The sequence below is a fragment of the Labrus bergylta genome, chromosome 8 (assembly GCF_963930695.1).
Source record: "Labrus bergylta chromosome 8, fLabBer1.1, whole genome shotgun sequence".
Lineage (NCBI taxonomy): Eukaryota > Metazoa > Chordata > Actinopteri > Labriformes > Labridae > Labrus > Labrus bergylta.
In genome coordinates, this window is record NC_089202.1 from 31,665,994 (window position 1) to 31,683,777 (window position 17,784).

At 44.0% G+C, this 17,784-nt stretch overlaps 1 protein-coding gene across 1 annotated transcript; it reads left to right on the forward strand.

Moving 5' to 3' along the window:
* The first annotated feature begins 6,651 nt into the window (after positions 1 to 6,651).
* plin6 (perilipin 6) lies at positions 6,652 to 17,476 on the forward strand. Its single transcript, XM_020659292.2, has 8 exons — positions 6,652 to 6,776; positions 9,092 to 9,125; positions 10,262 to 10,460; positions 11,147 to 11,229; positions 11,488 to 11,725; positions 12,054 to 12,235; positions 14,708 to 14,974; positions 15,786 to 17,476. The coding sequence occupies exons 1-8, from the start codon at positions 6,772 to 6,774 to the stop codon at positions 16,197 to 16,199; spliced, it is 1,422 nt and encodes a 473-aa protein (XP_020514948.2). The 5' UTR covers positions 6,652 to 6,771; the 3' UTR covers positions 16,200 to 17,476.
* The last annotated feature ends 308 nt before the right edge of the window (positions 17,477 to 17,784 follow it).

Genomic DNA, 17,784 nt, shown 5'->3' on the forward strand with positions numbered 1-17,784 from the left:
TGACCTCTGACCCCACCTGACCTCTGACCCCACCTGTCCTCTGACCCTAACCTGACCTCTGACCCTAACCTGACCTCTGACCCCACCTGTCCTCTGACCCTAACCTGACCTCTGACCCTAACCTGACCTCTGACCTCTGACCCCACCTGTCCTCTGACCCCACTGTCCTCTGACCCCACTGTCCTCTGACCCCACCTGTCCTCTGACCCCACCTGTCCTCTGACCCCACCTGACCCCACTGTCCTCTGACCTCTGACCCCACCTGTCCTCTGACCCCACTGTCCTCTGTCCTCTGACCCCTGACCCCTGACCCCACCTGACCTCTGACCCCACCTGTGTTTCTCCCTGCAGTAATGTTTTAATCGGCCTGCTGGTGGCGCTGTGTAAAGTGATCAGAGTGTTTTTTTAAGTGTCTGAAGTGAACTCTTTGGTTTTTGACACTCCGACCTCTCCCTGAAGCACATTTCAGTCCCCGTTTGAATCTGATCCACTTCTGATGAGCGAGGCCGCGGCTCGTTCACAACCCGTTTAAATAAAGTTGTATTTGAATCAGAGCTGCTCTCTGACAGACTGTAGATTTGTACAGACGTCAAACATGTTTGCTGGTTTCCTTCCTGTCTGATGTCCTCGGAGCTTTAGTGTGTTTGAGCGCCCCCTGCTGTAGACCTGGATGCTAACCTCTCTGTTAGGTTTGTAAACACTAATTGGACGTGCAAATAAAAAACAAGTTAGCCCTGAACGCATCGTCTGACGTCTCGTTTGTTCAACATGTTGAATAAAGTTTTCTGAACAATAATTCACTGAATTCATGTTTAATCATCCGTCCATCATCTTTACTGCTTTCCTGTTCCTGGAGGCGGGGTTACACCCTGCACTGTTCACCAGCCAATCACAGGGCTACACAAAGGAAGAAGAAGAGCAGGGGTCAAAGATGATATTCAGCACATGATTGGTCACTCTCACATTATTATTATTTATTAAATTAGGTCTTTAACGTTCAGTTTTTTTCTGCATGTAAACGATCCTCTTTAAACACGCCGACCCTTTACACACACACTCATCATTTCAAACTCAAAACTAATTCATCCTAGTTTTTAAAATTGTATTTACTTAAAGGAAGAATCGGCCAGCCGGTAATATCGGTTGATGTCAGCATATCCAGTGACCATCAATGTTGGCTTGTTTTATCTCTGATATGCAGCGATATTACAGATTTATTCACCAAACAGCATTTCATTTGAGTTTCATTGTATTACACTAGCAGTTCTCTGTCACCAGCAGAGGGCGCTATATGGATTACGACCAAGCAGCAACCTCCAGTGTTGAAACTTGAAGCCGATGCTGAAGTGTAAAATCCTGCAGTTCCTGGAGTGTCCACTAGAGGCTGGCTGCAGAAGCACAGGAAGTCACATACACACCCATTCTAAAAAGCCTGTTTTTACAGCAGAGATGAACATGTTTACAGCCTGGTTCAAAAAACCAAATAGGTGTGATTAGCTCATGTCTGGATGGACACACACTGTACGGGGGGTGAATGTTTTGATGACTCATCAGTTTTGATTTGATGAAGGATAAGAGTTATTCACAATAAGGCGTGTAGCTGACCTGATTGACAGGTGGGCGCGGTGTAACGGTTTGTCAGGAGGTTTAAAACCCGCCTCAGCTCCAGCTCTCAGCCTGTCGTTAGGTTGACTGAAAGACTGAGACAGCATTTCCAGCATGGAGACTGCTTGACCGATTGATGGGACTCCAGCGCCCCCTGCAGGAACAGACGACTGCAGTGACGCTCGCACATGCACAGGTAATTTACAGTCGAGTGACCATCTTCTCTTCATTATAAATTTTTACCACAAGCCGATAACCGAGGGATCGACACAGTAAAGTGTTTATCTATATTTTATATTATATCTATATATAACACAGAAAGCAGACTTCTCTGTGTTTTGATGCTGACCCACTTAACACCAACATCAGACCTTTAATCATTCTTAGAAAACATCGGGATTCTAAGAGTTTCCTCAGATTTCCGTCACTAGCTTCATGAATACGGCCCCTCTCTCTCGGAGCGGATCATTACATAAAGGTACTATTAGATCCAAAACCATGAGAGCGTCACGGTGGGCAGACTGAGACACATGAGGTGTTGTTATAAAGAAATGTGACTCACAGAAGTCACAAGGAAGGATGTGACTACGTGCTGCTGGATGCAAACAAGAGAAGAAGAAAAACATCCAGCATTCAGTCAGAACACCGACAGACTCACACTGATCTCTCTGATCCAGGCCTACACGCCCCCCCCCCCAAAATGCTCTGCCGATGAAAGGCGTCTGATCCTTCACAACAGGGTCCTAAGACGCTGACTAGACTCTTCTCCTCTGTCGCCCCCCCAGTGGTGGAACCAACTATAAATCTAAAAACTAAAATAACTCCTTTAAATCCCTCTGCACCTTTAAGAAAAAGTTAAAGACCCAGCTCTTTATGAACACCTACGACCTTCATGATGACGATGATGGCAGGAGTCGAGTCACTCATAACGCTGCTTGATTCTGATTGGCTGAGGGAATGAAACGTGTCATTAAAAGAACATATTTGTATCAACAAGGAAACACATTTTACTGCCACAAATATTTTAGATTTTCCTTCAGTTATCCCCTCTTCCCTCCAAGTTCCAACTATCCCCATGATTCCCTTGGCGACCCCCCAGGAGGTCGGTAACCCCACTTTGAGAAACGCTGATGTAGAGAACCTGATGACGAACTCATTCTGATGAGTATGAACTATTTAGAACTGAAACCAGACGAGCCTTGGACTGAGACATTTGTCAGATCGTGCAGCGACACCGGGCTGGAGGATGATGTTTGAGGAGCTGCTCAGTGACGAGCTTTAGGATCTGATGACGTGGAGGTCGCCTCTGAGTCAGCTGTGGACTAAAATTCAGGGCTGATTCCAAACAGCTGATTGGCGTGCTGAGACATTTTCAACCCGTGAAATGTCAATGTGGAGACATTTGGAGAGAAATTCCATCAGCATTTACGATGTGATGAAGAACAATCACGTCATTGAGTTCACAGCTGAAAGGAGACGTTACAGTCGAGCCGTTATCAGGAGAAGAATTTAAAGATCATGTGAGCGCCGTTCGCTTCACTGCTGAACACTCAACATTACTGCCTGATGTCTCCTCCTCTGGACTCCTCTGGACTCCTCTGGACTCCTCTAGAATTCTTTTAGACTCCTCTAGACTCCTCTGGACTCCTCTGGACTCCTCTAGACTCCTCTAGACTCCTCAAGACTCCTCTAGACTCCTCTGGACTCCTCTAGACTCCTTTAGACTCCTCTGGACTCCTCTAGATCCTCTGGACTCCTCTAGACTCCTCTAGACTCCTCAGGACTCCTCTAGACTCCTCTGGACTCCTCTAGACTCCTTTAGATTCCTCTGGACTCCTCTGGACTCCTCTAGACTCCTCTAGACTCCTCAAGACTCCTCTAGACTCCTCTGGACTCCTCTAGACTCCTTTAGACTCCTCTGGACTCCTCTAGACTCCTCTAGACTCCTCAGGACTCCTCTAGACTCCTCTGGACTCCTCTAGACTCCTTTAGACTCCTCTGGACTCCTCTAGATCCTCTGGACTCCTCTAGACTCCTTTAGATTCCTCTGGACTCCTCTGGACTCCTCTGGACTCCTCTAGACTCCTCTAGACTCCTCTAGACTCCTTTAGACTCCTCTAGACTCTTTTAGATTCCTCTGGACTCCTCTGGAGTCCTCTGGACTCCTTTAGACTCCTCTGGAGTGAAACACACACACACACACACACACACACACACACACACACACACACACACACACACACACACACACACACACAGATGGACTAAAAACGTTGATTTCATGTCTTTGACTCCGCCCCCTCACTTTGGACTATTTCTATCCTGGTGTAAGAGCCGTCCAATCATGTGATGCCGCTGATAACCACGACTCAGTCACATGGAGGAACACACACACACACACACACACACACACACACACACACACACACACACACACTGAGCCCTGCATGGTCTTCCCCTTACTCACATCCTCACACCTCGCTGGTGATGTCACAGGACACACGGTGAGAGTTGGTGACCTCATGGCGAGGCACACCGAAGAAAACACACCTTCACCAGATCAACATGTTTCATACACACACACGTCTGTAGAGGTCAGAGGTCACATCAGAGTGCTGCAGATTAGTTTAATGAAACATCACAGCAGCAGCTACATGAAACACAGATTCATGTTGTTTAAAGGTTAAAGGTTAAAGGTGATATATCCTCCTCTTCAGTGTAAATAAATCTCAGAGCTCCTCAAATCATGTGTGTGAAGTTTCTTGTTCTAAATCCACTCTGATCCTGTATTTGATCATGTCTGTAAACCCCTCTATTTCAGCCCTGCTCAGAACAGACTGTTTCTGTGTCTGTACCTTTAAATATGTAAATGAGCTGTGTCTGACCACGCCCCCTCTCTGGAAGGACTTGGGTGTACTCAGTCTTTCTCGCTCCATGTCCTATTGTTTACGGTGAGAAGGCAGACTCAGAGGGCAGAACAAACACCTAGCTGTGGGAGTGTCGCCCACCTGGGGGAGGGGCTACTTCCCTTTATGATGTCATGAAGGCAGACTTAGAGGGCTGAACCCAGATCTGAGAGGATAACACGTGACCTTTAACCTCTATGTAAGCTCTTGGAGGAAGTTTTTCTCTAGATGATTCAATCAGATAATTCTCCGTGTTAGACGACCCACTACACGCCATGACCTGCTGTGGGACTCTGAACATGTCTCCAACACGTCAAACACTGTTAGCTTAGCATCAGATGGACACACACTAGCCCGATTAAATAAACTCTCTCTGAGTCTTCTTCCTCGTTGAGGCTGAGCTGTTTTTTAGAAAACATATTTTAATTTCAGGAGACTTCCTGGATGAAATAAGGTCGGATATAAACAGCTTTTTGTTCCTTAAGGAGAAGCTTAACCGTGTGCAGAGTTGGTTTTTGGCTCCTTTTTCTGAACGCTGAGGGTTTTCGTTTTTGAGCATCGAGAATCGCTCGGATACAACAGTCCTTACTTACATAGAGGCTTTAGTATTCATATTAAGGCATGCACAATATGAGGAAAATATGCAATGTGCCTTAACATTGTCCAGTATTGCGATATAAAAGAATGAATATCAGTTCTAACTCACTGTTTTCATGTGTAGCCCCTGATCTTTGCAACTTGTTTCTCCTGAATCACAAATTAAAACCAAAGGCAGGTTTTTTTATTCACCCACTAAATTCATACCAATTAATGTGAGAGTCGCTGATAGCTAACTTAAAGGCGCAGTCTGTAACTCTGCCCCCTAGTGTTTAAAATGGGTACTGCAGTCTGAATTCTAAACATCATAGAGAGCTGTCTCCCCCCCCTCCTCTCTCTAGAGTGGATGCTCACTCAAGTCACCATGTGGTGGACTCTGAAGCTTCAGTGTTTATCCAGCTCTGCATGGGTCTGTAAACCTTTCTGTGTTCTAACCTCTCTCCATTTTTCAAAAGCATCTCCAATATTGATCCTAGTTTGAGCACGTTTCTGCTCGTGGAGCTTATTAGAAACATGCAGAGGCTTTTTAGGTCGGGTAATATCACTTCTATATGAACCAGTTCTTTCGCCCCCTCTAATCCATTCAGACTTCTGTGATGTGTTTAATACAAATGCAAATTGCGAATAACTGCTGCCTTCTTATTCACATTCAGCACTGACAGCTTTCATCAGTGATGTCTGAACTCAGAGCAGCTTTGATCTGGACCCTGTTCCTCGAGGCAGAACCTCTCAGAGTTCCTCTTCAGTTCCTGGTCCCTGAGGAAAGTACGAGACAGCAAAACCAAATAACCTCTTCTTCTAAATGAGCGGACATCTTTAAAATGAGTAAGTTGTTTGTGTGTCTTTGGTTTAAGGCTTCATGAATGAGGGACTGATTCACAGATTCTGCTGAGTGGGGGAGAGACCAACATGTCAGAATAGGTGTGGTCCTGTGTGGGGTCTCTTACCTTTTAAAAGTCTGTCAGGATTTTAAAAAAAAGGTCAGCTTTAAGGAAAAAATAAGAGGACCTAGAATGCTTCCCTGAGGAACACCACCTTCACATGTTGCTTGAACTAACCAGACTAACAAAACTCACTGGCTAATAGTTACAGAGCTGGGTTTTATGACATGGTGTGTGTGTGTGTGTGTGTGCGTGTGTGTGTATGTGTGTGGTTATTTGTGTGTGTGTGTGTGTGTGTGTGTGTGTGTGTGTGTGTGTGTGTGTGTGTGTGTGTGTGTGTGTGCGTGTGCATATTGCAGGTAATTAAAGATTTAAGGCATGCAGTGTCTGACCTTTCAGTGTCAGCAGGAAGTGATGCTTTATTGCATTAACGGAGAATGAACTATGGGTTTGATAAAAATAAGAAATTAATGTTTCTTCTGTCTGATGTGTGTGTCCGTGTGTGTGTGTGTTTGTGGGTCTGTAAATGACTTCATTGAACGTCTGATAATCGATTGGTCGCTCTCTGAAGATCAACAAGCAGACGACTGATTCAGTGTCTCTGTTAACAGTAAGAGTAAGAATCAGCAGTGACATCACCAGTGACATCCGACCAATCAGGACGCTGATCCAAACCTCCAAAAGTGTCCAGCTTCTTGTGCGTCAGCTCATAAAGTTAGAGTCTTCATCTTCTCCATCATCTTCACCCAGATCAACTGCTCCACCAACACTTCAGACTACTGATGGGGTAAGACTCTAAACTTCTGATTCAATCGATCGGGTCGTTTTAGATTTAATATGAATAAAAAACAGATTCTGATGTTATTTAATCTTCAGTTCAGCCGCTAAACGTCTCTAATGTTCTAGTTTGTATGAAACTCGACGACTCATCTGCTCAGGTTTGATCGGTTTCTTTATTTCTAAGGAAAAGGACAGAAAACTATAAAGAGCATAAAAGTTTAGCCTTAAAGTTCTGACAAAGAAAGATTTAAAATGTCAAAAAATATTTTTGGGCTTTTTAAGCTTTTATTTTAGAGACAGGACAGTGGATAGAGACGGAAATGAGGGAGAGAGAGAGAGAGAGAGAGAGAGTGGAACGACACAGGTCGGACTTGAACCCGGGTTGCCCACTCTGGAGGACTGGAGGAGCCTCTGTATATTGGGTGTGCGCACCATGAGCCTACCAGCACCTCATTTATTTTGAGGTGTTTGTGTATTTTTGAGTATGTTGGCGTGAGAAGTTTTCCCAGCAGCCCTTGGGTGTGGCCTCATCGTCTCATCTGATTAAACTGGATTTTGACTCAGTAGTAAAAATCTGTTTCTGTTCAGCTGGAAACTTTCTATTAGAACAGTTTCCTGTTTAAACATTTAGTCTTTCAATGTGATTGAATCATTTTGACATCTCAGTTCTTACAGTTTGCTGCCTTCACTTCTTCAACTGTCAGGAGATTGTAGTTCTCAGTTTGGTCTTTAATTATTGAAGTACGAACTTTTGGTCAATGTTGAACATTTCTGCCGTGTGTGCAATACGCGCGCACACACACACACACACACACACACACACACACACACACACACACACACACACACACACACACACACACACACACACACACACACACACACACACACACACACACACACACACACACACACACACACACACACTGTGCTGCCTTGTTAGACTTTAAAGGTCCAGTCAGTGAGCTGTGTAGAGAGTGAGATGATAAAGGTATCTTACTCTCTGATCATTAAGGAAACATGCTATGTTGAAGTGCTGGCTTCTCTGACAACAATGCAGCAGCCAGTATGTCCTCCTTCTAACTTTAGATTCTGCTCCTGAATGCTCTGGATTTGTTTGGACCAGAGAAGGTAGGCGCTTTTAAGACAACCCCAGACGGCCGTTTTGGACGCCCCTCGGTTTGTCAGATATGAGAGCAGTTATCAGGTCAACAGGTGTTGCAGCGATGGAAGAGGTCAAGAGAAGTGGTTCAGATAGAAGTGATTGTACCCGACCTAAAAAGCCTCTGCATGTTTCTAATAAGCTCCACGAGCAGAAACGTGCTCAAACTAGGATCAATATTGGAGATGCTTTTGAAAAATGGAGAGAGGTTAGAACACAGAAAGGTTTACAGACCCATGCAGAGCTGGATAAACACTGAAGCTTCAGAGTCCACCACATGGTGACCTGAGTGAGCATCCACTCTAGAGAGGAGAGGGGGAGACAGCTCTCTGTGATGTTTAGAATTTAGACTGCAGTACCCATTTCAACCATTAGGAGTCAGAGCTACAGACTGCTCTAGTGTATATTTGCATTAATAAGAAAACACTGTAATCTGAGTTACTGATATGTTCTGATGGAGTAAAATGTGTTTGAATCCAGAACTTGAGTAGTGCAGAGGCTGACGGGCGTCATTGGGTCCAACATGTGATTTGGGCCCAATCAGAGGACACAACATAAACTTGAGAAGTCATGAGATTAAAGGAGTTTAAGGTTCATGGTTTAAAATGTTCCTCTGTCTTTTTAGTGGTGACATTAATAATGAATTTTTCATAATCAGTAGTCAAACATGTTCATGTCTGTGTTGATCTATGAGGACATGTTGAAGACAAACCTTCTCGTCTTTGAGAGATGAATTGATTCCTTCAGAACTGTTCATCTGGGATGTTTTGTTTTGACTTCCATGACGTATGTGAGCCTCTGAAAGGACTTTATAATAAGTACACTGTAAAAACACTTTGACACGGCTCATTGAGGTGGTAATAACTGATTATGTGCCACCCTCTGATTACAGAGATTCATCAGAAACAGACTGAATGAGAGGTTTGTGTTGTGTGTCTGAGCTGCGGTGAGTTTGACAGTCAGATTAAAAGATGGCTTCCTCTCCCCTCCTCGCAGGGGGAGGCTGATTTTCATGCTGGTTGGATGTGAACAGTCGTGATCTTTGTGGAGGTGCAGCAGCTGACTGCCTCATGCTCCACCGAACGCTCACTTCAAAAACAGGAATGAAAGAGTCACATTGAGTCTGACCTCTGATTTCTCTTCTGTTTGTTTCTGCTCAGACTCGGAGAAGGAGACATGACGGATCATCAAGAGGTGAGCTCACAAAACTACGACAAAAAACTACAACTCTCAACAATATCTCAACACAGATCTACAACCAAAAACATCCAAAACTCAAACTAATATCTGAATAACAAAAACTACAACGATTAAACAAAACTACAATATATACCTAAAAACTACAACAACCAAAAACTTCCAAATCAAAAACTACAACAATAGTAAATATCCTGTTCATTTTCTCCATACTTGATTAGTATCCATGATGTCATAACCATCACAGGTCGACTGACCACGAGCTACCTGAGTGTGTAAACGATGGTTTATGTTCCTGTAGGAGACACAAGTTCTTATGATGTCACCTCATTTAAAGAACAACGCAGTTTATTCACGATATCGTGGAAAAGAACTACACTACCCAAGATCATAGAGTGTCACAGCAACAACTCTGATTGGTGGAGCTCGCTGTTGCCATGGCAACGTTTCACATTCCTGGGCGCCGAATGTGAACGGATAGTTTTGCTAGCAGGCTAGCTAGTTAGTTAGCTAACACTACACATGCTAATAACCTTGCTCTGTGAATGTAGTTTAAATCACACAAACTACAACATGTTACAAAACGATAACAACGACTAAAGATACATTTAAGAAGAGGGAGTGTTCGCAATGGATTATGGGATCTGTAGTTCCTTGGTTCCTGTCTTGTATCTTAGCCTTTTTCTCAGTTTTTTAACGCCATTTTGACTCCGAAAGAAAAACTACAGCCAACAACATGAGACCCAAATGACAAAACACAACTTCTGAATAAAAAAACTACAACAACTTAACAACAAATAACCGTGAAAACCAACAAACTACAACCAACAATAACAGAACCAAACTACAACAAAATATTTCTGAATAAGAACTACAACAACACCTGAACAAAACTACAAAACACCAACATCAGAATAAAAACAGTTCCAACCAAAATCTACAACTTCCAGAAAACTCTTAACAAAGAACTACAATGACCAAAGTTTTTTAAAACAAAACCTACAACAACCAACAACCATCTGGGCAAAATAGTAAAACCCCAATCAACAACATCCGTTAGCATACTTTAAGAATCCTCCGCAAAGCGTCTGAGTTAACGGTGTGTTTTTAAAGAGGTCCTCTTGGTTTTTCAGAATAGCGCCGTGCTCAGGGTTTCCCGCCTTCCTCTGGTTCGCTCTGCCTTACAGTCGATGACATCAGCATACTCTGAGGTCAAAGGTCGGTACCCTTTTCTGGGTCTGATGGGAGGCGTGGCCGAGGTCAGCGTCCGCCGGGTCTCGAACGTGGCCATGAGACAAGCCACGCCCCTCCTCCAGAGTCTGGAGCCGCAGAGTACGTAGATACTACTGATGATACTTATATCACTGCTATTAGTGCTAATGCTGTTAATGCTAATACTGCTAATGCTATTACTGTTACTTCTATGAATGCTAATGCTAATACTGCTAATGCTATTACTGTTACTTCTATGAATGCTAATACTGCTAATGCTACTACTATGAATGCTGATACTGCTAATGCTAATACTGTTACTTATATTAGTGCTAATGCTGCTAATGCTACTACTATGAATACTAATGCTGCTAATACTAATACTGCTAATGTTATTACTGTTATTTATATGAATGCTAATGCTGCTAATGCTAATACTGCTAATGCTACTACTGCTACAACTATGAGTGCTAATACTGCTAATGCTACTACTGCTACAACTATGAGTGCTAATACTGCTAATGCTAATACTGTTACTACTATTAGTGCTAATGCTGCTAATATTGCTAATGCTAAAACTGATTACTACTGTTATTATAACTGCTAATGCTGCTAATGCTGCTAATGTAACTACTTACAATGCTAATACCTTTACTGTCAATCCTGCTGCTAAAGTTCTGCTAATTACTCTGATGCTATGCTAATAATGCTAAAGTAACCACTTTGAACACTTCTCCTGTTGATGCCTCTGATGCTGGATGATGATTGGCTGTCTGTCTCATGTTTATGTTTCCGTCTCTCTCCAGTTGAAGTTGCTAACAGTTTTGCTCTGGTTGGCCTCGAGCGTCTGGAGAAAAACTTCCCATTCCTGAACCAATCAACAGACGAGGTTTGTCCTCGATCACGATAACACAAACTAAACAACGCTGATGTAAGCCGAGGTAGACCAGCAGCTCTTGAGTTCTGAGAGGCTAAATGACTGTTTATGTTGATGGAGTTTTTAACGCCTTAAAACCGCCTACCTTCTCTGGTCCAGACTAATTCAGAGCATTCAGGATCTACTAAATCTTATCTCACTGATTGATCCTTTAAATCTGTGTTTGTGATGTTGAACCTGCTGACCAGGTGTTGTTCCCTCCCCCCTCAGGTGATGGGTCACCTGAAGGACGCCTTCTTCCTGACGCTGGACGACGTGCAGCTGTGGGTGGTGGACGGTCTTGACGGTGCTCTGGATCAGCTGGAGCGTCTGTCCGACTCTGCGTGGGACGCGGTCCGGGTGCTGCAGGAGACTCAGGTGGGCCGAGCCGCCACAGTGGGACTGGACGACGTTCTGACTCGTCTGGAGGACGCCACGGCCTACTACCTGCCCCTCCCCGCCACGCTGCGTGAGTACAGAGGCATGCTGGGTACAAATTCTGCTCTCTTTCTGGTCTTTGTGGTCATGATGTCGTCAATTGTGTTGTGCACCTGCAGGGGGAGCTGTCGGTCCTCTGATCACACATCCTACATCCAAAATGAAATATAGAAGACGTTTATGTTTGTTTCTTTGTGTCTGAGATCACGGTGACATTTTATAAACAAACACATGTTCGGGGAGGTGAGGAGGAAACTCTGCAACTCCTCCCTCGCTCTCTGTGAGCACGTTAATGTTGGTCAGGTTTCTGAAAGAGTGAAATCGTGTCTGTCTTTGTGGTGTTTTCTGCGGCCGCTCAGGTCAGGAGTGGGAGATGAGGGTGCAGGAGTACGAGGATGAAGACGAGGATGAAGAGCCCAGCCTGTGGACGAGGGTCCGCAGCCTCCTGCTGAGTCTCAGCCTGCAGCTCTACCACCGCCTGATGAAGGTCAGAGAGCAGCTGCAGGCAGCCGCCCGGACACTGGGGGGCGCTGCAGACACGGTGAGAGGACACACTGCAGCAGACACAAACAGACTAACAAAGACCGAGCTGAGGGCTTATAACACACCTTACTGTTAACACCTGAAACTCCGCCCCTCTCCTCCTCCTCCTCCAATCACCTTGTTAAGAACAGAAACACAAAATTAACTGCACAGACTTTTAGATTCATCATCATCATGGTCCTAGGTCTCTAACTAGACTCTTCTCCTCTGTCTCCCCCTGGTGGTGGAACATACCACTACTCTCCACAATTTTAATTCTTTTAGATCTTAGCGCAGCTTTTGATACTGTTGATCACACAATTTTAACTGATCGTCTCAGACATTGGGTTGGTTTAAAGGATACTGCACTTAGCTGGTTTTACTCTTATCTTTTAGAAAGAACCTTCGCGGTCACCATCGGTAACTACTCCTCCTCTACCTCTAACATTACCTGTGGTGTACCGCAAGGTTCGGTTTTAGGTCCCATTTTATTCTCCATTTATATGCTGCCTCTTGGCCAAATAATTGAACGCCACAATGTCTCCTTTCACTGCTACGCAGACGACACACAGATATACCTTCCTTTGAGACCTGAGGACCCTAGGAGCCTAGCTGCTGTCAGAAACTGCCGAAACGATATCAACTGCTGGATGGCGCAAAACTTTCTCCAACTGAACAATTCTAAATCTGAAATCATAGTATTCAACCCGCCAAACACCACTCATATCTCAAAGAGCAGCCTCGGTCCCTTATTCACCAATGTCCAAACCACCGCCAGAAATCTAGGAATAATATTCGATTGCAATCTCACCTTTGAATCCCATATCAAAACAGTTGTCCGATCAAGCTTCTTCCATTTACGCACCATCTCCAAAATTAAAACAATCCTAACCCAACGAGACCTTGAAAAGATCATCCACGCCCTCATCTTCTCCCGACTTGACTACTGTAACTCCCTCTTTTCCGGAATCACAAATAAGTCACTGTCTCGCCTCCAGCTGGTCCAAAATGCAGCAGCTAGGCTTCTTACTGGTTGTAACAGACGACATCACATCACTCCAATTTTAGCTTCATTACACTGGCTTCCTGTACGTTCTAGAATCGATTTTAAGATTTTACTCATTACTTTTAAAGCACGGACGGGGCTGGCTCCAAGCTATATAACAGAGTTACTGACACCATATGAGCCAGCCCGCAGTCTTAGATCCTCGGGTGGGAGCCTCCTGGTCGTTCCAAAGTCGAGACTTAAAACTAAAGGTGACCGGGCCTTTTCAGTCAGGGCCCCTCGACTTTGGAACGACCTCCCTGAGGAGATAAGACTTGCAGATTCCCTCAATTCTTTTAAATCCCTTCTTAAAACATACTTTTACAGACTTGCTTTTATGTGATGTCGTCTTCTTAATATCTTCTCTTACTGGTTTTACTATTTTTATCTTCTTCTACTTCTTACTGTCTTTTATTTATGGTCTTATCTCGTATTTATGCTCATGTCTTAATCTCCTCTTGTGTTTTAACTTGGTAATTTCTTATCTTACTTACTTTGTCTATTTATGTTTCGTATTTATAGTTAATTTTTATTTTTATTAATATTATAGTTTTGGGTTTTTTGATCCTTTAACCACTTGTTTTTATTTCTTTTACTGCGCTTACCTTCTCATTGCTTTTTATTTGCTTTTATCTCTTAGTTTCTTACATCTTTTTAAATCTTTGGTCCTCTTGGTCTCAGCTCAGGTTGTTGGGTTCTTGTGTTCCTGGGTTCTTATGATGGTTCTTATGATGGTTCTTATGATGGTTGGGTTATATATGTCTGGTTGTGTATCGTGCACTTTGGGTTCTTTTCTGTTGAATTGTATTTAATTATTTTTGGTATTTTGCATCTGTTATATTCTTACTGTTGTTAATGTTTTTCTGTGTTTAGTTTAGTTTGCTTTTTTCTTGCTGTTTGTCAAAGCACTTTGTAAACCTATGTTTTTAAAAGGTGCTATATAAATAAAGTTATTATTATTATTATTACTCCATTCGCTCTGCAGTCCCTCTGCACCTTTAAGAAAAAGCTAAAGACCCAGCTCTTTATGAACACCTTCGACCTTCATGATGACGATGATATTTACAACAGTTATCAAAGCCAGAGATCCTTGAATCCTTCATTTTAAAGCTGTAACAGGACGTTACTGCAACATGTTAATCATTGCCATGGAAACACCGGATGTTACATCAAAGACCGCCATTAATGGGTGGGGAGTAGAAGGGAGAATAGCTCCCATGAAATCATCTTTTGTAATTGTTTTGATTGAGAGCCCCCTGGTGGTGGAATTGACTTTCCTTGCCATTGAGACGTTACAAAAGTTCAAAATAAAAGCCTAACTATTTTTATTTTTAAATGTGAAATAATAGAATTTCAAAAATGTGATTAAAATAATAATACTTTTGACACATCATGCTCCTGCTGTCTGTGAGCTGATCACCTGACTCACCTGTCTGTGTCCTACAGGTGGGTCTGAATCGGGTCCTGGAGCTGGTTGGTGATTTGCTGCAGTACCTGCAGGGCCTCCTGGTGGCGCTGGTGTACCGTGCAGAGAGCCTCAGAGAGCTGACCCTGAGCGGGGTCAAAGGTCAGGCTCTGATGCTGGTCGAGCTGCGTCCCGTCCGTCAGATCAGAGAGCTGCCACTGCACGTCCAGCAGCTGCTCGGAGACCTGCAGGAACTCTCCAAAATCCTCCTGCAGCTGGTGATCAACGCCACGCCGCTCTACAACCTGGTGAGGTCACACAGGAGACACAGCACGCCTGAAACACACCTGGAACACACCTGTTACATGACTGAAACACACCTGGAACACATCTGTTACGTGACTGAAACACACCTGGAACACACCTGGAACATGACTGAAACACACCTGAAACACACCTGTTACATGACTGAAACACACCTGGAACACATCTGTTACGTGACTGAAATCCCCCCTGCCTTGAATAGAAGTCTACTTTTAGATGTTTGGTGAAAAGTTACGTAAACTGAAACAGTTTTGATTGTTTATCCAAACTGGTTAGTCGGTTAACTCTAAATGAATTTTCTGCTTTTATGGTTAAAATGTCGGTTAGTTGAAGAAGTCGTGGTCAGAAATATGTTGGTTCAAGTTGGAGAGTATAAAACGGTATCGTCTGCATACAGCCGGATCTTCTCGATGTATTAAAGTCACTGAAAAGTCCAATCAGGGTTAATTTCCTGCTTTTGTTTATTCGACGATTCTGTTTCATGTGGACTCTGAGGGTTTGACGTGTTGTGTGTCAAAGCTTTTACTGAATGACTCCACCCACTTTTTAAAACCAATGAGAAGGGAGAACAGGAAATCAGCCAATGAAAGAAAATGTAAAAATGTTTTAGTTTTGGATTCGATGACTCGTGTGGTTTGGACTGTCAGGGTTGTTTTCAGGTGGACTGTTAGTGTCCTGCTGCATCCTGTCTTAATGCTAAGCTAGGCTAAACCTGTCCTGAAGCTGGAGACGTGTCCAGCTAACGACCCGACTGAATCCTCTGAAATATTCTGACTGATTTTTTCCATCTTTCAGCTGCAGCAGCCGTCGGCTCAGGAGGTTGAGGACTTCCTGAACCAGGAGGAGTTTTCTGCCAACAGTTCGTCTCGTCGCAGCTCCGCTAACAGCCTGTTCCTGAAGGCGATGGATGGCCGCCCTCGCCGTCGCAGGAGTCTCTACTCCCGCGCCGCCAAAACACCCGGAAGCGCCCAGAGCCCCGACCCTCCCAATGGCCGCCGCCGCTCCAGTGTGAAGGACGCCCCCACCCTGGAGGTGGAGGGTCAGCCAATCGCTTCCGACAGCGTGGTCGCCCACCGCCGGCCATCGGCCACCGAGCTGCTCCTCACGCCGCTCAAACAGTTCGTCACTCAGAGCCAGAAGGCCTTCGAGTACCTGAGCCCCAACTCCCCCGACAACGCCGCTGATGACATCGCAACAGACGACTATTAAAACCCACGTTGAGGTTCAACCCCCGACCTGATCCACTTCCAGTCCCGCCTCCTGACCAATCCCAGCCTTACGTCCAAGACCAACTGTCTCCGCCTCAGTTTGTGCGTTCACTTTCACCGACAAAGCGATTGGAAAATGTATCTAAATGTTAAAATGAACGAGTCCAAACCACAAATCTGACGTCTATATTTCACTAAATCTCCCATAATGCTTCACTTCCTTTCATATCAATGTCAGAGTTTGGTTTCTAATTTTAATGTCTCTTAAGAACAAATGCTGAAAACATGTTTGTGTGTTTATCGTAAATAAAAACTTAAATATTTACTGAAGTGACTCTTACTCATCTCATAGACTCATAGACTGTTAATGAGGATTGAGGTAGCCATCGTAGAGGTTCTTTAAAACTGTGTTCATTCTAACATCCAGCAGGGAGCGACACCTCCGATTCTATAGAGGTCTATGATAAAAGTTCTTACTTGTCAGCAAACATTTCTTTAATAAATTTATGATCTCAATCTGTGGTTTAAATTATTCTTCAACACAGCGTGATGTTCATTTCGTAAATTATGGTCCTATTAAAACTAAAGACCACCTGCTGCCTTGACAACCTGAAAAAAAGTCTTGTTAAGGGTTTGGTTGTATTTAAAGATGCTCTGAGGAGATGACTGTTAATGGTTTCAGTATTTTGTGAGAGGGCGAAGCTGTGGAGGAGCAAGGCCTGCCCTCTTGTCCAAATATGGTCACTTCTGATTTTAAGATTAGGAAAGGCAATGATGTTGATTCAGTAAATCTTTGCCCAATTAAAGTCAAAGAGACCAGAAAGAGGGGGATGGGTTAGAGACGGGGCTTTCTGTGATTGACAAGCAGCTGAAGGAAACAGAGCTTCATTATTGAGTTTTCACCACAGAGTTCAAAACATTGAGAGAAACGTCCATGAGATATTCTTTTGTCTTTTTTTTTCCTGCTGTTTGTCTGAAGCAGTTTTCATCAAAGGTTCTTTTTCTGTCCATCACACAGAGCGGTGTTCATACAGTCGGGTTAAATAAAGCTTGGTGATGAAGGTTTGGGTTGCAGGTTTTAGAACGATTCAGATGATTCTCCATTCAGAGTGTTTGACTTCATCTGAGGTTTCAATAGACTTGAAGAGTAATGATTTTAACTCAAGTTAGAAATCAGGACGTTCATTTTTTTTCATTGACAAATTAAGCTGTTTGTGTGGCTCTGTAACTCTAAACTGTGCTTCTCTCCTCTGTTCAAATAAAGCTTTGTGGACTCTGCAGCATCTCTGTGTTTGTGTCATGGACCAGCGGGTCCCAAACACCCCGTTTCAGCCGAGTGGCCTTGAGGGTAGGGGGACGACATCCCAAACCTTGCTGACCTTCTCTATCCCTCTGATGGGCGCTAACATCTGCACTGAGGATCATGCTGATGGAGTTGCAGCACTGACATCCTGCCTTTTCCTCTACCTTAAAAAACACATGAAACTTCCTGCTAAAAGGTCAAGGGTGGCTCAGGTGGGTTCAGTTCAGAACACATGGAAGCAGACACTGTGACGACTTGAGTTACATTTCCTCTCGCCGTTCCT

What these genes read in the sequence shown, in the direction of transcription:
- plin6 (XM_020659292.2), top strand. An exon ending in GCCCCTCCCCGCCACGCTGC is followed by an intron (nt 11,726 to 12,053) that starts GTGAGTACAGAG and finishes GCGGCCGCTCAG; the next exon opens with GTCAGGAGTGGGAGATGAGG. An exon ending in CCACGCCGCTCTACAACCTG is followed by an intron (nt 14,975 to 15,785) that starts GTGAGGTCACAC and finishes TCCATCTTTCAG; the next exon opens with CTGCAGCAGCCGTCGGCTCA.